The sequence below is a fragment of the Balearica regulorum genome, chromosome 11 (assembly GCF_011004875.1).
Source record: "Balearica regulorum gibbericeps isolate bBalReg1 chromosome 11, bBalReg1.pri, whole genome shotgun sequence".
Lineage (NCBI taxonomy): Eukaryota > Metazoa > Chordata > Aves > Gruiformes > Gruidae > Balearica > Balearica regulorum.
In genome coordinates, this window is record NC_046194.1 from 8,277,013 (window position 1) to 8,300,497 (window position 23,485).

At 39.1% G+C, this 23,485-nt stretch overlaps 1 protein-coding gene across 1 annotated transcript in view; it reads right to left on the reverse strand.

The window, feature by feature from the left end:
* The window catches only part of LOC104635788 (transmembrane 9 superfamily member 2), a 33,333-nt gene extending 13,703 nt beyond the window's left edge, over positions 1 to 19,630 (reverse strand). The window contains exons 1-12 of the mRNA XM_075763134.1: positions 19,401 to 19,630; positions 18,751 to 18,818; positions 17,618 to 17,711; positions 15,783 to 15,910; positions 15,430 to 15,559; positions 13,011 to 13,138; positions 10,922 to 11,033; positions 8,481 to 8,560; positions 7,421 to 7,529; positions 2,453 to 2,585; positions 719 to 838; positions 487 to 544 (exon numbers count right to left, since the gene is read on the reverse strand). Of these exons, the coding sequence (XP_075619249.1) occupies positions 487 to 544; positions 719 to 838; positions 2,453 to 2,585; positions 7,421 to 7,529; positions 8,481 to 8,560; positions 10,922 to 11,033; positions 13,011 to 13,138; positions 15,430 to 15,559; positions 15,783 to 15,910; positions 17,618 to 17,711; positions 18,751 to 18,818; positions 19,401 to 19,517 (1,277 nt within the window). The 5' untranslated portion in view covers positions 19,518 to 19,630. The remainder of the gene's footprint in view (positions 1 to 486; positions 545 to 718; positions 839 to 2,452; positions 2,586 to 7,420; positions 7,530 to 8,480; positions 8,561 to 10,921; positions 11,034 to 13,010; positions 13,139 to 15,429; positions 15,560 to 15,782; positions 15,911 to 17,617; positions 17,712 to 18,750; positions 18,819 to 19,400) is intronic.
* Positions 19,631 to 23,485: the final 3,855 nt, after the last annotated feature.

Here is a 23,485-nt window from a genome sequence, read left to right on the forward strand (position 1 = left end):
AGAGGTTCTGCCTGAAGAGCTGTCTCTCCCTGTTTACAGGGGAGCACTACAGACACTCTGAAGTTACCACAAAACCATGTAGTTCCTGACAAAGCGACCACAGCTATTAACAGTGAAGACAGGATTATCTGGAACATACCGAGTACTGTGGTACCAAACTGGAATTACCCCATCACTATGCCTAATGCTCTGGGGCAGTGATTCTCAAAGGCTGTGACATTACCTTGCAGGAGTCACATCATTCCTCCTACTCCCACAGCTGATTACAAAATAAGATGCTAAGAAGCTGTGTTCTAGAGCTAGCTCCTCAGAATTCACTTTTCTTTATATTCACAGATAGCTAACATACAAAAGGAACAGAGAACAATAAAGAAAATAATCACACAAACAAGCATCATAACAATTTACTTTTTTCCTCCCTCCTTCCCACCTCAGATTCATTCATACTTAAGAATAAAGGAAAGAACGAGGGGAAACAATACGAACCCAGGGCAAAGCAGAGCTGTAAGCAAAACGTTTGTCTTCCACTTCTCGCCTCTAAATGCTGAGGGAGAAAAGTAAAAACAATTTCAAGTTCAGAACTTTTTCCAACTGTTTTACAGCACAGCAGCAAGAAGTAGACTTGTCTGAGACACCAGCTCCAGTCTGAGATTTATATTAAGCCCAGCAGTTCTGAATTTAGCCTGCTGTGTCGCATTAAATAAATGCATGTACTTACTCTTGTACATTCTAGCAGACACGTAACCAGCTGGAGTTCCCAGTAAGACCCACAATACAACTGCACAGGTCATCAAAGCACCACGGTTGGCAGGAGAAAGGAAACCAAGGCAAGCTAGGACTAAAGAGACAAAAAGATTTAGTAATTTGTGAACACATGTCAAAATTCCCTTGTAACACCTATCACTGTACAGGTGTATCTCTTTCACTACCAGTTATTTAAATAAGGACTCTGTACATAAGCTCTCATATATCCCCATCACATGACCATACCACTAATGTCACTCATTCATAATACAGCATTACTTCCACCTCATCTTTTAAATAGAACGTTTATCATAGCCAAAAGACTGAAAAATAAAACGCCACACAGAGAAGAACAATGAACCTGAACCAAATTTCAGCTTTAAGAAGTCTGCTTCCAAAATCCTACAGTCTTCCTGTAAACATACATGGTCAATACTTACGCATGGTAAGTAACAAGAGAAATTTAATATGTGACACAAAGGATATCTGAGAACAGTAGGTATGGAGAAGCCAAAACCTTTAACAGAGCTAAGGACTTTTTTTTTTTCTTCTCTTCTGTTGGGGGGGAAGTTGCTGGTGTTTTTAGAGTATGTTTTTGGTGGGATTGGGTGTGTGTGTGTGTTTGTTTTTAAGGTAGAAATAAGTGTGAAGATAAAAGATCTTAGAGGTATATGCCACTTGCTTGAAATTCCACAAAAGACTCTCAGCCACCGTGATGGACAACACTTTACTCAAGAATGTGCTACCTTGGAAATAAGCCTTTTTATTAAAAGAAGGCTGCCTGTGTCTGAACTAATTGTATCTCTGGGCTAGCCTCTAACTCTCAGAAAAGGTGTTTGTCAGTGATCTCTTGTAAGAAGTTTTGGTTTTAGACAGAATAAGGATTTCACACACACAGATTTTCTTTCTATATTATGCTGGTTGCACAAGAAACTACTGCAGTCAAGTAAGTTACAGAGAGTTGTGATCAACACTGAAAGACAAGCCCGTCAAGAAAATCCTACTAATCTTATAGAATCACATAATAAATAGAAAAAAGCAGCTCCTCTATGAAAGACCAAAAAATCTGAATAAAGCCTGGAGAGCAGAATTTGAAAAATTCTTTTGTAATAAATATCCATATACTTCCCAATTCTACTGTACAGTAAGAAAAGGAATAGTGATATACTTTATAGATAGCATATATTAAAACACCAACTTGTGACAGGTTACATCATCACATGCATATACAGATATTTATGGTAGGCCCTCATAGTATCTCAATGTTGTGTCAGTATTATTTTGCTGGCACACATTCTTGTTCTTATTTCTGCATGGCTGCAGGCTGTTGAGTCAAACATATTAGATAGAAAGCGTTCTGAGAACATTAAAGATTTGATTGCGTGTCTTTGAACTTGCATTACTGGATTCTTGGATAATTTACACCGTGACAAACTGGTTTTGTTTTTTAAAAAAGAAACTTGTAACAAGGAAGCTTCATTTCTGTAATCATAAAGAATCTGAATTAGCCCAGATACCATGTTTTGAACAACATGGCTTACAACAGCATTACTGAAGCTATCACAATTGTTATGAAACAGTATTAATATTTTCTTTTACTAAAGGGGAAACTTCATTTCCAAAAGCAGGCTTCTGTCATTTGTTTAATTATATTGCATCTTTCTTACACTATTCACTACAAACACATCACCTTAATAAAGTTACTTACATAAAGTAATAAATGTCATAATGAAAATTTGCGTTCCTTGGCCCAAAAAGACAGACAGTAACATTCCCTTCCTCGGGGGTCGAAACACATCTCCATGAACCAGCTTCCAGCCAAATTCCTCTTGGGCATCTTCCTGTATAAAATCAACAATGTCTTTAGCAAAGATACATAATGCAGTAGTGAATTAATACAAACAAGATGCAAAATACATATTTAAAGTTTGATTAACTTCCAGTTTAGATCCAAAGGCAGACTAATTGCATCTGATTCATCACTCATTGATTTTATAACCCCCTAATGGTTCAGTGAAAGAGAAAAGCAGGATTCATCAAGAAAATCCTCATCTGATAAAGCAAGAAAAAACGAAATGTAATTAGCCAAACCATATAACATCATCTTAAATTTAAACTGAAACAAAACATTCCATTTCATTTAACTTGGATTACAGCATTTCAATCTAGTTCAAGCATTTATCTTTTTTGCTTCCATTACCAAGCACATCAGTCTCAATGACAATACGGGAAGAGAATGAAATGGTCCTTGTACTCCAGAAGACAGTCTGTTCCCTAGAATCACTAGGGGCCAGTACCAACATTCTGTCCTACTGCCAGAGATGGACAGACAGATGGCATGGGGGGGGGGGGAATCTTCAGTCCAGCGGCTCTAAGGAACCACTGCTGAAGAATAAAACTTTTCAATAAAGAGTCACTCAAAACAAACACCTCCCCTCACAAAAAAAAAAAAACCACACAAACGCGCACACACACAAATAACCAACCCCTCAAGACCACCACTCTCTTCCTCACGAAGTTAAAAGCTACAGGTTTCATTCAACCTAAGAGCATGGAGTACTGAGTTTAGTTCAATGGACTGCTTACCACTAGAATTTCAACACATAAAAAAAAAAGGGTTAGAAAGAATACAGACTAAATCAGCAAATGACATAAAGCGTCTTGACAGATTATGTAATTACTTTTTTTTTTCTGGAAGATTATCTTTGTTCCCCATACTGATACCTCCACTTGCATTTGTTGGCTAGAAATTATTCTCAGAAGTCTGATATACTAATGCAAAAACTGAAAACTAATAAACACAAGATAACACTTTGATTTAAAAAAACCCAAAACCAACACAACTATGCCTGCAAAGAAAATGATACCAGATAGCTAGGTATAATTCCAACACATCAGTGCTCTTTCAGTAAAAAAAAAAAAAGGTTTGTTTGGTTAAAAAAGCATAAAGACCATGTATAAGTCATCAGAATTAGTTCGAGTTCAGACAATGAGAAAGTTGTTGAGGTAAGACAGAAGACAGACTTTTCCCAGGTAGTTGTAAAGAATGAAAAGAATTTAAAAGGTTACCATCTGAAGCAAATCTTTATCTATTTTCAAAATGGTGAACACTAAGCAGAAATAAATCCTTAGTACTTTAGTCCGTGACAGAAGAGGGAAAATGTTGTACAAATTTGGAATGACCGGTATTAGATTTTGTATCACCACCTAATCTGGCAAATGCATTCAAAAGATACCCTCTGGTTTTGAACACAAACTTTAAAACATATACCTACACAGTAAATGTCTTGGTTTTAAAAAAAAAAAAAAAAAAAAAAAAAAAAGAAAAACCACATTTGGCAGATTGAGAATCCTGATTTGCCTTGTCTGGGCGTATGAGCCAGAGTATTCCTCCCAAAGCTTGATTTTTAATAAAATTCTTCCATTACAGGCCTATAAGCTATGAATCAGAGTATTTTCCAGACTTTCATTTAAAGAATTCAGCAGTATTTCATATTGCTAACCTTTACCATTCAAAGATGGGGATAAGAACTGTACAACTAATCCAAGTAAGAAGCTAAATTTTTTAGTTACAAAAAAGTATCTGAGGAAAATATAAAAAGATACTTTTCAATCTTGGCCAATATGTTAAAAATTACTGTAATTTTTTAAAAAAGTGTTTATAAACAAAGCCTAAAATCTGCAGTCTCATTTATATGACTATAAGATCATTTATATGACTAAAACATATTTTGTAACAGAAGTAGGTAATACTGAAAAAGCGGGAGGTTTTTTTGCATCATTCCATCTTCAGTCTTCACTTTGGGTCTCACTATGAGCTAGGCAAATAAAGAATACCATTTTTTAAACACAGAGATAACCAGATATACACTTTTTCAAGAGGTAAGGAAAACATGACAGAAGTTTTGCTAACACTTTTTTAAAGAATGTAAATTTTCATAGAGGTAACATGCCCAATGCACCATTTATAATGAAAACCTTGTGGGTACAAATACCAAATTGTATGAATTTACCAGTGTTGCTTGATTTGCAAAGAAAAGTATGTTACACATTAGTTATCCACACATTAATACCAACTACCTAGTAATTACTGCAGACTTGCAGTAATCCTCATCTTATCCACTAATTAGCCTAGTTCTCAAAATATTCTAACAAAGATTTAAGTCCCCTATACCCAAGCAGTCACGATCAAAGACACTTAAAAAAAAAAGTTTTACCTCTCACCATTGAAAATATATTGATATGAATTCTCTTCAGTTCAGGAATCTTTTCTTAGTCATAAGACCCTAAAAGTAATCTAATGATTTCTAAACACTTCATTAATGTTTGTCTCACTAAATCTATATCACACTAAAAGCCAGCTGGTGGTAGCTGAACATTGAATGTACATACTAAAGATCACAATCACTGGCTTGTACATCTAAGTCTTTTCAAGTAGAATCATGAGCATTCCCTAAGTGTGAGATACTAATTTGCTTCATTGCAGCTTCCTCAGCCCAGGTTCTGTTTTGCACAATTATTTCACACCTTTTTTAAAATCAGCTCCTTGAACTGCAACAGATCTTTAAGTCTCTTACAACTGGCAAGAATATAAAAAAATTGTGGTTTTTTGAAAGTCACACCTATCCCTGCTGTTATCCATAAAAACTAATCAAGCTTCTACAAGTCTTGCTCTTTATCCCATTAAGAATGACCAACTAATAAAGACAACACAGTATAAGATATTGAACATAATTTAATTGAGAGATCAAACAGGAGCTTCATGAAAATAATCAGTTAAAGGATGTGAAAAATTCTTCCACTTTAATTACTGTCCAGATTTGCATTAACAAAAGATATTAAATATCAAAAACACAAAGAATAAAAGTACTTTCAGATGTTGTAGTTTCAATATGAAACATTTTTGTGCATTTTAAAGTATTTCTTTATCCAGATAGACAGCAACAACAATGAAAATTCAAACCTTTGTAGTATCTGACACTATTTCTCATCTTTGGCTTGCAGATACCACTTTTACCAATGAGGAAGAGTAATTTTTACTCAGCCTTTCACTCACAGCCAACTGGTCAAGTCTTTTTAACTCACAATCAGTTATATTCTCTTCCACCAAGGCAGCAAGCCACTATAGGGACCTGCCCCTTTCCCATTTTAAGGGGTACTTATTTTAAAATAACTCACAACATGTTCAGTCAGATGGCAACAAGCTCCAGTCACTATGTTAAGTCAGACAAACCAGGCTCAGTTTGACACAGTGATCACCAGAATTACAAAAGAAAAAAAAAATCATATACATACACACCAAGTAGTTCTAACAGAGCTAGAGGTCAGAAGTCATGTTGCACATGAACTGCAATATTATGATGTCTCTCTCTGGAGACAAACTGTCTTTGAGCCACAGACAAGGCAATGCCAATTTGTATTAGGCTTTGTTAATCAGAATCCCTCCCATAACATTTAGCATGACAACTACTGATCCTCACACTAATTTCACTCCATTATTAGCTGTTGGGTTTTGATCCTTTTTACATTTGATACAGTTTTTTTTAAAATATTTTGCTTTATGAAGTTGCATAGCATCATACTTCTCATGATATTTAGACCACAATCTTCACAAGTCATGTGCCAGCACACTTGCTTTCTGGACAAGCTGTACTACAAACTACTATAAAGAAATACCACCTTAGAATTGGAAAAGTTACAGCAATTGAGCTTCTTAATGCAACTTCATTACAATGGGGACAATACCCAGCTGCAGTAGTGTTAAGCCTGATTTCTTGAAGAGAGAAGACAGTTATCAACAAAAGTTCACAAGTTTGGTTGTGCAGACTATAAAACACATTTTTAGAGAGAAAATACGCCAAAGTGCATAGCAAAGTCTTTGCTTCTGTGCTACAGATGTCTCTGCAACAGATACAGCGCAGGTCCTGCACTCAGGCCACATAACATGACTTAAAACAGGGCTGCATTGACCAGGTTGCCAGGTCACGGTATCACCCAATGGCTGATACTGGAAGGGAGCTCTGGAGGTCCTCTTGTCCAGCCTCTCTGCCCAAGCAGGGCCACCTAAAGCAGGTTACCCAGAGCCATATCCAGATGGCTTTTGAGTATCTCAAAGGATGGAGATTCCATAACAACACACTGGCTGCTTATGTCAGTGTCATACCATCAGCTACACATCCAGACTGACTTCATAATGCAACCACAGGACTCAGGAGCAACAGCCACATCTTGATGATGGACCAATGCCAGAACACTTTCCAATGTCTGCACTATGTCTTATGGCTGTTGGTATACTGTGAAAGTATTTACTACAAAAAAAAAGGCTTTCTTTGGTTGAGACCTTGGAACAAAGGGACTTACATTTCAAATACAAGTTTCCTCACAACCAAAAAGTTTCTGTGAATCACTCCACATACTTCTGAAACCTAAAGTCTGTCCTTGCATATTACAAGTTCATCAAATGACGCTAAAAAAGTAAGGCTGTCACATCTGCCTATGTATTCCTGCTGTTAGAAAAGATGAAATAGCAATAAAGCTATTTTTAACCCCCAGATATATTAGCATGCATCAAATTCTTGGTAGTTATACATCTCTTTAGATTGTATTCTAAACTAATTGATAGACATCACTATCATCAGAAAAACACGCTTGTGTAAAAGCTGTAAATCTTACTCACAGAAGAGTCAATCTGGTTGTATCTTGCAATATCTTTATGAAGAGTCCTCAGAATGATCATAGCCACCATGCCAGATAAGAAGAGAACAATTACGAGGGAATTCATTATACTGTAGATAAAGAAAAAGTCAAACTTCAATCCGCTTATTCAGGTTTTAGGACATGCACTCTAATTCATAACACACATACAGCTCAAGTCTGAGGAACGGGCTTAGATATTCAGACTTTAAGTCAGACCTTTCAGTATTTTCCCACCCAGAGAAGATAAAACTGCTTTAAGTTGTGTACCTTTATGATTTCTTAGGAGACAGAAGTGAGAATAGTAGTATTTTATGATATATTCTTAATTATCAAGACAGTTACATATTGCTTTTCTTTATCTTCCTCCTTATATAGCTTAGAAGTAACTTCTCTAGTGAAACACCTACAACTCTTAAAGCAGACTTTGTCAAGTAGATTTTATATCTATCAATCAATGAAGTCTACACCACGCCATTTAATATTTTTTAGAGATGTATTTAATCAGATTTGCAATATAAAGTGTTTGAAAAGGCTAAACACTAACATTTCAACATAAATTACATACTTACTTGATATCATTTGCATGGTACAGAGAGAAATAAGTAAGAGCTTTTCATATATATCTTTTACTTGTAAAAAGCTCTTCTTTTTACTATAAGCAGCTGCTGAGTACTAAACATGCAGTACATATATGTACCGCTCACTTGGGAGTTAGAGAAAGCCAGACAGTAACAATGAGAATGCTGCAGAGCAGCAACATCTCAAAAGTTGGAAAGTCTCTCAGAATAGAGATGATAAAGTAAAAGGATAGAAGCTGCTTTCCGTTTGGACACGGTGCATTCCTTTGTTGAAATGCAATACTACAGTTGCTCCCAAGAGACGGAAGACTGATAGAAGTTACTTCACATAAGAAAACAAGAAAATTTTCTTGCCTGAAAACTAACAGACTGTGTTCTATCACAGTAGATATCCCTAGAAGCACAATAAGAATTCTTTGTGGTCCCCTGCAAGGTTATTCACTGAATAAATGCAAATCTTACCTAAACCACTGGATGTTTGTATGTGGCATGGACTCCAAAATGTAGTCCCATCTGGAAGCCCACTTAATATTATTCTTTTCCTATAAAGAAATTAAACAGCAATTAATAGAAACAAGTACAAGTTTGTTGCAGTCTCTGAGAAGGAATAAGCACATCGAATCTCTTCCACATTCAGCATTAATATCTAACGTTGGTATCAACCCTGGATCTTAGACCTCCCTCTTGCATTAATCCTTTTTATCTCTTGAGCATCTCAAAGCATATCTTGTGTATTGGTATTTCCCATCCACGTCTTCTACCTTCTCCCCCACTACCAAGTGGGCTTCACCAAGCCTCATCTTTCCATGATGCGGTATGTAGCTGCCTGCAGCTCCCAAACACGCACTGAAAAAGAATCATGTCGTCACTATAAGATGCTCCCAACATAGCACACTAATCTTGAAACTTCAACTTTGTTAAACATACTTCATGAGTACATTTCTAGCTTCCCCTGGACTTTTTCTCTCTCATAATCTTAATGTACTTAGCACAGGCTTCCTCGCTCCCTGCCATAACAGTGTCTGATACAGACTATTTTCCACTCCGACTCCTGGCAGACAACTTTCATATCCCTGTGAAGGATTTAAAAAGAAGAAATCATTCAGTAACTTTCACCTTTGAAAGACACTTCCATCCTCTCTTATCTCCTCCCCTAAATCCTTCATGTGAGAGCTGTACAAATGATTCTTTCTGACCCCCAAGCCGTGTCCTCTACAGTTCATCTCATGGGACGTAAGTCTACTGTCCTGCTACCAAATTCTATCTGCTGACTGGGATGAAGTTCAGCAGAACTTCTTCATTTATTCACCAGGTGATAAATTTGTACAGTTAAATCTCAAAATTTAGACTATGTCTCCAGCTGAGAATTTTTGAGTTCCAATTCTTGTTCTGGATCAAGAACATGTAACAGTGAAGAACTGCACCAATACAACAACGTGACTAAAATTGCCATAAGTTGCTCTTTATCAGCCCAATCAGTAGTCGGGAGAGAGTTTCAGAAGCATGGTTCTAAAGTTTGTTACTAGAGTACCAAGCTGCTCACATGCTTATATTTTTGTACACATGTATTAAATATTAGAGGCATGACTGTGTATACTTTTCATATACACAGATGTAAATACCTTGCCCATTTCAATGAATTAAAGCAGACACCATAGCTTTCTCATCAGAAGTCAGCTGCCGTATTAGAAAGGACCATAAAACAGTTATACGTTTTACTGGTTTATGTATTAAGGCTTACATTCTCCTATTTAAAGACATTTTTCACTGACAAATACTCCCCTTTTAAGTTATTTTGAAACTACTAATAAAACATAAAATGTATCAGGTATTGTTTCAAACCAAGGCTAACAGCTAAGGGAGAAAAACAGCAGTTTCGAAGACACGCCGAGCGTCACCTGGTGGAGGGGCCCTGCTCCACACCTGAAGACCAGGCGGTAGGCAGCCCAAACACCTAACACATCACGTAATAACCAGACAAAGTTCGCATTGTAATTTATCATCAAGATTTAAACACAAATGTTAATAGACAGGAGGCTCATTCATGTAGTAAAATTAGAGTCTAAGGAAGATTGGGGGTCTCAAGGGAAAAGTAACAGGATACAGAGCCCCGCACCTCAAGGTCAGTGGTTCAAATCAAATTCAATTTGGTAGAATGAAAGCTGTTAACCATGTGACAGCTGCTTGACTACCTATACAAAATAAGCTGGTGGTCTCAAGCTAAATCCTGTAAGATTGGTGTGTTACATCAGAAAAACAACAATGCTTTCGGGACAGACTGGAACCAAGGTACCAAGGTTTGAAGTAGCTTGAACCAAATTATTCTCACCCCCACAGGAGGCTCACTTTCCATGCCAAATTTCCTCCTGTCTAAGGCCGAATAAAGCATCAGAGTATTAGTAAACATTAGAGTACTAACTCTAAAAGATAAATGGCTACCTACTCAAAAAAAAAAAAAAAAGCTAGTGGAAAAAAAAAGCAATATAAAATGAGACAAAACCTGTAACTTCACTAGAAAAAACAGCTTTACCTATGCTAAAAATCAACATTTAACACAAAAGCGTCTCCAAATAAGTATTTCTTCAACATGAGACACTCGGTACTCTGACTGAACTCTGAAAACAGAGCATACCTGAAGGAAGACAACTCTTGCAGTTATTCAATCTACTACCTTTCTATTAGAAATAAAACAGGCCAAAAAAAGTGTTTTATCTACACACTCCAAGTGTCACTTAAACTACAGTAAAGGAAAAGTAATAAGTTTGGGGAAAACTGCTTCACAAGAACATCCTTATGAAATTTACACTGCTTTAATCCAGTTATGGCTATTAGCAAATTATCAAGCTGTTTTGATTTCATTCTTTTGGGGAATTACATATTCATGTAATGGATTCAATACTTACTTCAAAGGTCACAGAGTAAGTGTAGATCAAATTCAGTTTATTGGTGAATTCTCCAGGAATCTCCATAGGCGGACCTTCACAACTTAAGTTGTTCTCATCTGTATGTTTATAGCTAAGGGAGGAAAAAAAAGTTAAATAAAATTGCATGCGCCCTACAGGATGAATTGTCACAAATTCTTTTCTAAGGTAATTAAAACAAGTTTTTATTAAAAAAACCCCAACAACCAAAACCAAAAACAACAAGGAGAGTTGTGTATATCATTTCATACTAGCCATTCAACTTCTTTGAGAACCTGCTTTTCTGTTCTTCTACCAACAAAGGTTGAAGATCTTAAACTATATTTTTATGAATACTTATGTTTGTAGCTAGAGAGAATGAGAAAAATAAAATCATGTATATAATTAGGTATCATTATTCAGAATTTCTCTAACAGCCTTAAAGCCACACCAGAACTGAACACTAGTTCTCACAAACAATTGTGGTGAGAGCTAAAAACTCCACAGCAAGCATCCTGTGGGAATCTTTCCATTTTCCATTCCTATAGAAGCGGTCTAATTTCACCTTTCGTCAGTCTCGTATACTCTGAAAAATATACTACAACTCAGAACAACACTCTACATTCTGAAGTCCAAACATGCAAACCCTTCTCTGCAATACCTTAGAAATACTGCAGCTATAGAAGCACAAAGTCAAAAAAACCTTAAAATTTGCTTGAGTTCTCTGCTGTGAACCTCCTCTAACACTGGAAAATAGCTTTCCTCTCACATCCTCTTGGGCAAGTTGTATTTACCCAATTTAGATAAACAATTCTACCTTATATACATTATTATCTTTAAGGTCCTTTCCAACCCAAACCATTCTATGATCATATGTCAACAACTAAGTCAAGCCACAAGAAAATAAAAACCTTCATGAAAGGCCTAGTGTGCTCCAACCACAAATACTCCCCATCAGTAGATCTTCAAGGTTGAAGCAAAGCAGCCAGCAAAACACCAAGCCAGAGAAGGACAAAATTAAGGTTATGCGCAACCTAACTGTGCCCCCTTGTGGTCTGCATTATTGGTGAAAAGACAAAGTCTCATTTTTCAACCATTCAGGATGCAACTGATAAAGCATTAATCAAAAATGGAGAAGGTTGCTAGAATCTTCTTGCCACCATATCAGAACAGAGGTAAATGGAAGGAATAAACTTGCATAGCAAGTATAATTCACTAAAAGCACACTATTCCACTGTAACAGAAAAAGCAAGTATACCCAAGTCATGTTGTACCATACACGTCTATGGCTTGAGAAACTGTGGCAGCGTAGTTTAAGAATGTACTTAATCTCTGCAGAAAAAAGGGAAGGTTTAACTGAAAAAAAGCAACCTACTTTGAATTTTTATGAACAGGCTGCAGTTTTCAAATATAGGTAAGTATGAACTGTGCATGAACAGAATGACAAGAGGCCAAAGGAATCACTTCAGCCTGTTTCTAACCTCTGAATTGTTGCATCTCCTCTCTGATCAACACACAAATGCAGAAGCTATTGTTTAAGAAAATAAGTTAGTCGCCTTCAAAAATTAGCAGTCGTCTTCTGCTTTCTGAATACCAGCATTAACCTGATACTTCATCTATACCTGAGTACCCAAACTAACACACGAAAAAGTACACCTGTACAAATATCATACATTCGGAAGTAATGCAGCAGCAATAAGAGATGACATGGGAAACTGTCACTCAGTTAAAGGATGTTTCTCGGTGTATCTGAAAACATGTCTTTTAAAAGAAAGTAATGCACACCCAGATACAAATCAATAAAACCATGAGAAAGCTTCTACTGTTTGTGCCAGGTTCTAACAATCTGCACACGCAGTTTTTCCACCAGGAGAGACTTTAAGGAACATTTTAAAAGCAAAATTAACTGACACAGTTGTGGAATTACTCTTTGTAAATACAGTTCCAGCCATGAACCAGTATACTGAAAGCTTTATCAGAACTCAGAATAACCAGTTCCTCAGAACTTACTGACACCAAGTATCATTTCTACGTTTGCTACTACTGTTAGGACTCCCTAGTACTAGAACTTGCTGCTTTAATGCACAATTACCTTTGCGGTCTCAGTCTTGCCATCACCAGTCTTGCACCAGGCCAGTTTTCATCCTTGCCACTATGGTACATGATTGTTATGTCAACGTGGTTGAAGAGGTAGAAAGTGTTCTTCTTGTTAAACTCTGACTACAAAATATCATCAAGAGATTGAGAAACTTCTCCAACAGGAGAGGGCGCAAGCAGTCAAAAACTTTACAATGAGACTACTGTCCAATGAGAGAGCAAGAAAGACAGGGAGATACTTCAACATTCACATTTCTTTTTTTTAATATACGTTTATAAAACATTTATATATTTTTCCATATATTGTTTTATATAAATACAACCCACATGACAGAGTATCACATCTGTTTTACTAGTAAAATTTAAACATATTTGGCACCATTTTTGTGTTTACCACAAAAAGCTGCCAAAACAAGTTGCCTTTATTCAAGGTATAAGTAATTCAGACTCACCATTTCTCCCCTTCCTCCACAGCCCTCTTGGTAGACACTTCAGCTACCAAAGATGACAAACCACGTTCTGCTTCAAAAAAACTACCTTTCACCTTCAGTAGCTATTCTGCTTTCAGAATGTGGAATTATGAAGAATTATATAAAGCTCAGATGATACCAGAGTCAACTAAGTTGACCTGGATTTCCTTTTCTCCTCAACACTGTCATTGTTTTTTAAAAAAAAAAAAAAAACCACCAAAAAAAACCCCGAACTTTAATTTGAATTAGGGGACCAGGATGACAGACTGCTAGTTGAGTTTCCAAGTAAAAAAAATAAATCCTTTATTTATTGTGTATATTAGCCATTTTTCAATTGCCATACAACTTTTTTCCCCTGCCACCTCCCAGCAAAATATGAAGGTGTCTTGCATTAAATTTATCCGGATTCCTCTCCTCTCACTGTGATCAAGATTTCCACTGGGAGAAGACTAAAATAATACCTGTGTCATACTATACCCCATCTTTAGGTACCCGTTTCCTCCATTTCCAAAGTAGCAGTTGAAGCAATAACATAGCTCATCAGCTGCATAAACGAGAGGATGACCTGTAGCTGTGCCATTGCATGATAACAACCCCTTTCCTGCCCCCATTTTTAAACAGATAATTATGTCTGCTGGCAGAGGTATTTGGGTATACTTCTAAAAGAGGATGATATTCCCTAACTCATCCCAGAGATTACAGTCATATCCATGGTGCTACATTCTTATTTGCCCATGTAACAATTGTCCCTCTAGAGCTATGCCATGCAACATTGTTAGAATCTACAGACTAAAACTGACACTGGGTATGTCTGGCAGAGCATCCACACCACAGCTAGCACGCATGATTTGCCCAGCACTTCATGGATACACAGCACAAGCTCCCTAAGAACTCACTAGAAAATTCAGCCATTGCTGCCTATGCATAAAAGGTCCCCCTCTAAAACAAAACTTTTCATCCAATTTGCTGACTTTCCTACAACCGTTTTCTATGTATCAGATAGCTTCCAACAGAACATACACCAGTATCAATTTAACACAAAAATAACCTCACATACAAAGTAATGGAGTTGAACTCCGAACTAGAACAGGTTATTCAATTCACAGGCCATTTTCAATAGTCTAGGGAGCCTGAGGAGTAACCAAGTTGAAAGGTTACTTCAGATAGAGTAAACTGGACATGCATGATGAATGCATCACTTCCAAGAAGCATCAGACCTGCTGAATACACATAAATTGACTGCACTGCATACAAGCAATAAGTCATGTGGCAGAGCAAAGACACAGCAGAGAGCCCTCTCCTCACAGAGAGGAGCGCGGTCCCTCATTCCAGGAGGGATAAAACTGTATCACTATTATCTGTAACTGTACTAGTTCACCATGGAACTCCCAGGATGGCTCACACATTTCAAATTGTTGTTGATAGAATTCTTTCCCTGTCACAGCTGTGTTTGTTATCTTCCAGCCATCTGGGAAAATCCTGACACATTTAACTTGTAAACTGTGCTAGACATAACTTTTACAACTAGAACTTAGCACTCATTTCTAGGTCTTCACTAGAAAGCTTCTATCTGAAATTGGTAAAAGAAAGTCTTGCACACAAATACAACTCTTAATTGCATGAACAAAGAATGAATAGGTACAAGGATGGATAAGCACGAAATTTCAGAACAAATCCTCAAATTTCTAAGGCTTTTAGATGCCAATATGGTTGTTTTATAGCTTTATCTATATTGGCCAAAAGACCTGCATGAACTTTTTTTTGGACAATTGTATCAGTGAGACATTGCATACAGAAGCAGCATTCAGCTTTGTCAATGCCCACGTTCTGAATATTAACCATGTTTACATGGGTATCTGTTCTTTTTCAGGAAAAGCAGCTTAAAAATAAAACCATAAATGAAATTACATCTGCTGTAGTAACAAAAACAGTTCTACCACTTACATTTATAACACAAGCATCTTTAACTCTGCCATCTGGAGTAACAAAACATCCTATTGGAAATCCTGGATTACAGTATTTTTGTCCATCTTCCACATCATAGCACCATGTTACAGGCATGTTATCGATAATCCTAGACAGAAATCATCAAAGAACATGTCCTCAGAAAGGGATGCACCTTATTTCACATTGACATTTAACATGTAATGCACATTGTCTTCAGTAGTGCCCACAATATGCACAGTAGAGGACAACTACTACATAGAAGGAAGAAAGCAACCACTTAGAACATAGATAACAATGTGAAAAAGCAGCAAAAACACCCAAAACCAAACAGCCTCTAGCACACAGCTTACCAGTGATGCTGATAATTAAGCTGCATTCCTTTCTTCAAGAAAGCCAGTTTGCTTTTATCAGCACTGTTTCCTGGGTCATATGTTCTCGTACAAACCTTCTTGCATGTTTCTTGCTTTTTAAAGGTGAACTGTTAAAAAAGCACACAAAATAAGTAATTTAAGTTTTGCTTCAAAAATCTTTTAGTCTTTTTTTCACATAAAGCTGACTTTTTTGAGACTTCCCTTCCTTGCTATAAAAGTTTCTAAGGCCAGAATTTTCCATACAACAGCTTTAACTTAAATGTCAAGATTTATGTATATTCAGCACCAGCAATCCCCTTCCACATTACCAAAAATACCTTCAATAGCCCAGATTAATCCACAAGGTTTACCTGGAGGTAGTTTAAATTTAAAAATTGGTAGAAAAGGTATTGCTTTTTCTTTCACTAGCTTGTTTTATTTTGGTAATTTCATTATCTGCTAAACCAGATTTTTAACTATATCCTTTCTGAGTGTTTCATGATAATTTTAGATGCGTTTCCCCATGAAAACTAAGTTATTAGACAAGGCTGCCAAAAATGGAAAAAGTTGCACAGCATCTACACTTCAAGTGCAGACACCACCTAACACAAACGTGCTCATATTTGTATTTCAAATTTCTATTCTAACCCAGTTGGGATTTACCTGTTAGTGAGCTAACATACTTAAAACACTACTGAAAATTCTAACATTATCAACGCCTAAGTGCTAACCAATAACAGCATTTTCTAATTACTGTAGTGTGTGGCCATTTCAAACAAGTAACTGTTATAATACTAATTTATTCAGTGGGTATCCAGCCCAAATGACCCATCATGCTATATATTTAAAAGCTTCTTGTGGCCAGCAGTCATAAGACTTTTTCTTTGACTCTCTGAGCTAATGTAATTTTAAGAGACTTCTAGGAGCAGTTTACACAAGGGAGAAGGCATCACCTCCTTAAAAGTCCTATGAAAAGATGTGACTAGGTCCCTAATGACTGAGCAACAGTAGACTCACAAACTCTGCTGCCTCTTTTTCTCAGAGGGATTTGGATGATCTAGCAACCCTCACACACAAACATAGCCCAGTTTTCAGTTTCACCAGCAAATCCCAGTCTGGAAGCTGCACTTGAGCAGTATACAGCTTTCAAGCATTAAGAGCCAGTGTTTGACCAAATCTCCTATACTGCCAATAATTTTCCCCAAGTTGACTGGACAGCACTTTAGAGATGTTACATTTGGTCATTGCTAATGCAGGGCCTGAGACAGAAAAATACTACATACCTAATCTACAAAATACTTCCACACATTTATTTTACAGAAGATTTCAAGTGACATGCATCAACAATGAAAAATTTGGTTTTAGGCAGCAGATGTTCAGTGTGTACAAGCACGGAAAAGCTGGAAGTGGGCCCCAACTTGGCTCCCCCTTCCCACTCTGGAAGTTGCCCAATAGTACAACCAAGTATATGAAACAGTTCCTGAACCATCAATTTACAGCCTCCAGTATTACATTTAAAAAAACCTAATGATTTCAGATCATTTAACACACTATACACCCACACTGCTTAAGATACAGTTTCTTGATTTCTCTGCCACAGAGGAACAGGAAAGAAGTGATTACTGTCTCAGCTTCCTAACTTTAATTAGTCACCCTAAGATGCCTTTGGGATGGGAGTGTTTTGATTTTATTATATGAACAGTATAAAGCTTATATTAAAAAAAATTTTTAAATAATCACACAATCATCAAATCTTAAGCTATGTCTATTGATTACAGTCATCAGAATGGCAGCTATCAAATTTAAACAGGATCAACTTCAAGGGACAAAATAACCTTATATGGAGATGATGCTATTCTCTCCCCAAACAGCACTTGTCCAAGATTTTCTGATGGTCTTTTCTCTTCCGTATCTTGACAGAAGTCAAAACTAGAAAAAAGTGGAGAAGATTACCTTTAATTTTTAATTGACATATAAGTCTAAATATCAGCCTAAAACAATTTCTTAAGTTATGTCCTTAACATAGCAGTTTTCATGCTTCTTTTGGTGGGTCAGCCACTGTTAGTAAAAATTTGAGTGCCTCTACAGAGAAATTTGGTATATATTCTACAGAAATATTACTATTTGGTATCAATTTCAACCAAGATATATCACAGCTGAAGTATCTTTAACAAATGCATGATGCTTAGTCCAAGCACCCTTTTCAAACGGCACAGGTAACACAGGTAGCAGTAGGTTGGGGGGGGGGAAATAATCACTTAAGTACTTTTCCTCAATAAGCAGTCCTAAATCCATTGGCTTCCATAGAGGTTAATGTAAATAGAGACACTGTAGGCTCTTCAAGCTACTCTCTGGTGCTGCTGCTACTGTTGCACTACACAGGATAAGACCTAAAACACCGCCAACTTTCTCTTTTCTGTATGCCCAACAGCAAGACTGCAAATCATATTGTGCATCATTGCTTTGTAGGCCTGTAAATATCTGCAAAAACAGGTAATATTTTTCGCAGAGAAGAATCAAAATAAACCCACCCCCCCCCAAGAATTAGATACAGAGCTCTGGTGGAAAAGGGAAAAATAACAATGACTCCTTTTCAATTTCTTTTAGTTGCCAGAAACAATGAACACAAAGCTCCTGTCTTCCTAGGTTTGACTAACAGGAAGAACTTTCAAACATGTCAAACAGTCAACACTAAATTTAATACTCAACTCAAAAAAATGCAGTCATGCCCAGGAGCCTTGTCTTTAACAATAACAGAGGATGATCAAGAGGCACAGGTGTGGCCATCATCCTTTCCACTCTCTTGTATTTCGTTCCTGTTGCTGAGCACTGGATTTACTCTTCCATTCATACATCCAAAACATTGCTTATAAGAAACATGCATACTGTATCAGGAATTGCATCGCCGCACTGAGAACAAAAAATTGGCTTTCCAAACACTTTTGGAAGCCTGTTGCAATGTACTTACGCATCATACTCGTACGGCAGAACCGATTCAACTGAGTCCAGTCTGTTCACGAAGAGCTCGATTAGTGACTGAAACAGGTAAAAGGGGAGAAAAAGTATGAAAATACAGACTTGCATAAACAAACGCGCGGCCGACACGAAAAGCATCGCTAGCTGACAAGAGCTGTTACAAGTTTCGGAGCTCACTATCCCACGGCGGAGTTACCACAGACTTCTGACAGGCCCCGACCGCCGCCGCGGCGCTGGGCCACGCCAGAGCCTCCGTCCCTCGGCAGCGCGGCCGCCACAGGAGGCTGCAAAAAGGAACGAAGCACCGGCGAAGGACTGAAAAGTTCAGCGGGGAAAGGGGAGGTTTTCACCGTAAAAAAACCCAAACAAACAAACAAACAAACAAAAAAACCACCAAAAAAAAACAAACCCCAAACCACCAAAACACAAAACCAAGGGAAAGGCAGCTGGGGGTGTGATTGGCTTCCCCGAGCAAAGATTGTTGCCTGAGGAAGAACGCCCGGGGACCCGCCCCGCAACGGGGATATTTGGCGGTCCCCCACCCTTCGCCGCCGAAACCCCCGAGCGACAAGCCCCGCTCGGGGGTTTCGGCGGCGAAGGGGAGGGGCCGCCCGTGTTGGGCCCTCCCGTGAGGGCTCTCACCTTGCAGCCCTCGCTCTCCTCGCCCTCCTCACAGAAGCTGACGGGCGCCAAGCCGGGCAGGTAGAAGGCAGCGCAGAGAGGTGCCACCAGCAAGAGTCCGGCTGCCAGCAGCCTCATCTTCCAGCCCGAAAGGACGAAGGCACCATCAGCCCAGGCTGCAAACCCGACTACCCCGGCCAGCGCCTTGCGGAGACCGGTAGCGGCGGCGTCAGAATCGCGTTGAGGCCGCAGCGCCTGCGCAGTGAGGAGGTGAGGCGCTTGGCGCCATCTTGAGGCAGGGCGCACTGAGGCACGGTGGCGGTTCTCCTCACAGAGGCCGGCCTTGGCTCCGGGGCGCTCGGGTGGGCCATTGTCTCCCTCTCAGTGGGGAGGTGGTTTCCCTTCTCCTTGCCTTCCACGGAGTGGGATGCGCACCAGCTCATGGTGTCCCGTGGCTCCTTGCCACAGTGGTGCCACGAACGTGATGCCAAGCTCCAGGCTCCCTCGTTCAGGTGGCAATGACAGGAGAATTCCCTGTCTGAGAAGCAGGGTAGGTACAGGTGATGGCTGCAAGCCCAGCTCTGTGCTACCATGGCAAGATATATTAACTGTTAAAACACTGTACTAGAGACGTTGCTGTCGATACTGGGTAGATAACACCTCCATCATCCTCTGTATTCCCTGTTTAGGCAAGCTGTTGCCACTCTGGTTTCCAGCCTGTTACCCTGCACAACCTCCATGTCCAACAATTTTACCCAACTTGTAACAGTAGTGAGTTGCCCTTACTGTGGGACAGCACCAGGCAAAAGGAGAAAGAATAAAGGGTGCATAATAATTGCTTATCTTTTGTCTTTTTCAGCTGAGCTCCAGCTATGTCTTAGGGGCCTGTGATCCACCTTGTATTGCTAAACTGAAAGGGGCCACAATTAGATCCCAAATGGGTGATTTGGAAGAAGCACATTAGGGAGTTCCAGTTTAGAAATGGTTGACAAAGTCAGTGCCAGAAACAATTGTTTTGTGCTGCTCTCATCCACTCTAGTCTGAGTTTTACAGAGGAAAAATGCTGAATTTCTATAAATACCTATCAACTGACAGCTGCCTAGAAAATTGCTCTTTGTCATGAAAGTATTAAACTGATCTTTTCAGTTATTAGCTTTTGACTACATACCTAGAGGGAACTACATTCCCTTTTTTGTTCATTCTGAATGAGTCTTATATGATCAGATTATTTATGTGTTCATTAGTCCTCATCCCCCAGCTCTCCTCAACCCTTTATCCAGTTTAAACCCCAAGTGTGATGAACTTGGTAAAAGGCCAATATGTTTGATGAAAATACGCAGCATGGTACAAGGGAGATCCAAAGCACTGCCCACTGTATGAACATGCAGGTCAAGGCAGGTGATTCTGTCCCTCTACTCCGCTCTGGTGAGACCCCACCTGGAGTACTGCATCCAGCTCTGGGGACCCCAGCACAAGAGAGACATGGAGCTGTTGGAGTGAGTCCAGAGGAGACCACGAAGATGATCAGAGGGATGAAGCATCTCTCCTATGAGGACAGGCTGAGAGAGTTGGGATTGTTCAGCCTGGAGAAAAGAAGGCTCCGGGGAGACCTTCCTGTACTTAAAGGTAAGCAAGAAAGCTGGAGAGGGACTGTTTTATGAGGGAGTGTAGTGACAGGACAAGGGCGAATGGCTTTAAACTGAGGGAAGGTAGATTTAGATTAGATATTAGGAAGAAATTCTTCCCTGTGAGGGTGGTGAGGCACTGGCACAGGTTGCCCAGAGAAGCTGTGGATGCCCCATCCCTGGCAGTGTTCAAGGCCAGGTTGGATGGGGCTTTGGACAACCTGGTCTAGTGGAGGGTGTCCATGCCCAAGGCAGGGAGTTGGAACTAGATGGTTTTTAAGGTCCCTTCCAACCCAAACCATTCTATGATTCTCTGTTTGTAATATAAATTCAACGACATTGTTAAACATCATAGAGGGATGTTTAACATTCATTCAAGAGAAGGACATTTTAGGTGAAAGCTACCACAAAAATTCATAAAATATTACCCTCATGGAATGTTGTCCACCTCTCCGATCTAGTGGGCTCATTTTTATGGTTATCAATGAAAAGGCAGGAAGGGATTAGTTTATATGTATGTGGGTTTGTAAGTAACATACTTAATTGCATTTCTTCTACTTTTAAAAATGTAAGGAAAACTTTCTAAGCTGTTCTCACAGCAAGGGCAAGTATATCTATGCTCGTTAGATAGCAACTGTCTTCTGTGTAAAGGTTGATGGAGTTTTCCTGGTCTCTGTTTCCCCAGTTACCCCATCTAAGTCTGTTTCCTATTCTGCAGGGGCCAGTATTAGGACTTCTTATTGCTATCTTAATTTCCTGCCCAAAAATTCAAAGTTGAGAGATCATTTGCAAAAGAATGATCATGGCTCTTCAGCCTTGAACTTCTTACTGAATGAAGCATAAGAGGGATTAGTTTCCATTCAGACTGCAGTTTGTTCCCTGAAGATTTCTGTATTTTTTCTACAAAAATTCAAACTTACAAAAAAGAGGGAAAAAAAAACCCAACCAGAAAAAGAGAGGAGGGGGAAGAATTAGAAGAATTATATATCCTCTAATCCCCTAGGAAAAAGATCTCTCACTGAACTTGGAGTAAGACCATACACAAACTATGTAGTGGAATACAGTAAAATATTGTTCTGCTTTGCAATGTAGATGGATGTTTTGATGAAAAGGCTGATGAAGATATCTTTCAGGACAAAGGATAGAAGAATTTGGCCCTAATACAATTACAGGAGTGTTGTGGTTTAGCCTCAGCCCGTGTCCTGCTCCCCCGTGGACTCATCCACAGGTCACGGTCCCTTTGACTCAAGCTCACGCTGGAGTTCCAGCCTGTCCAGTGCAGCAGCACAGAAACAGCAGTGCAGAAACAGCAGGGATGCCCTGGCCATCTGCCAACCCAGGCACATCGCCATTGCTGTTATCAAAATGTTCCCAGGCACAGCACAGTAAGATGATAAGCAGCACAGCAGTACAGCAACAGTGAAAGCAAGAAGACCCACTAATGAGCAGTAGACTCTACTGTACAGTAAGAAAAGCAAGCCCCATGGCAAGCACTGGAGCCTGCTAATTGATAGCTAAACAGCAATAACAGCTATAAATTCGATCTAGCACATTCCAATCAAACCCATCGTTAGCTTGAACCCTGTGACCCCCCACGTTGGTCGCCACAAAAAAAACTGTCATGGTTTAGCCCCAGCCAGCAGCTAAGCACCGTGCGGCCGCTTGCGCACTCCCCTCACAGTGGGATGGGGGAGAGAATTGGAAAAGTGAAAGTGAGAAAACTCATGGGTTGAGACAGTTTAATAGGTAAAGCAAAATCCGTGCATGCAAGCCAAGCAAAACAAGGAATTGATTCCCCACTTCCTGTTGGCAGGCAGGTGTTCAGCCATCTCCAGGAAAGCAGGGCTCCATCACGTGTAATGGTTACTTGGGAAGACAAACGCTATCACTTCGAACATCCCCTCTTTCTCCTTCTTCCCCCAGCTTTATATGCTGAGCATGACATCATATGGTATGGAATATCCCTTTGGTCATTGGGGTCAGTGCTCTCGGCTGTGTCCCCTCCCAGCTCCTTGTGCACCCCCAGCCCACTCACTGGTGGGGTGGCGTGCAAAGGCCTTGGCTCTGTGTGAGCACGGCTCAGCACTAACTAAAACATCTCTGTGTTATCAACACTGTTTTCAGCACCAATCCAAAACATAGCCCCATACTAGCTACTGTGAAGAAAATGAACTCTATCCCAGCCAAAACCAGCACAAGCAGTTATGTTCAAATGCTGTTTCAAATGTAATTACATTAATGCTAATCCCATCTAGCTATGTGTACAGTACATGTTAACAGAATGTTAATAAAATGAAGCCTGGAGTTACCAAAGAAATATTTTACTCTTTTAATCAGAGGAGGAAAAAGAGACTTTAGTTTGCATTTGCTTATCTTTCCAATTATGTGGGAGGCGGTCAGCAAATACATTACTGTAGGTCATAGAAGCACACAGGGACTTCACACATAGATGGAGACTATTTTTAGCATGTTTCTTACAGG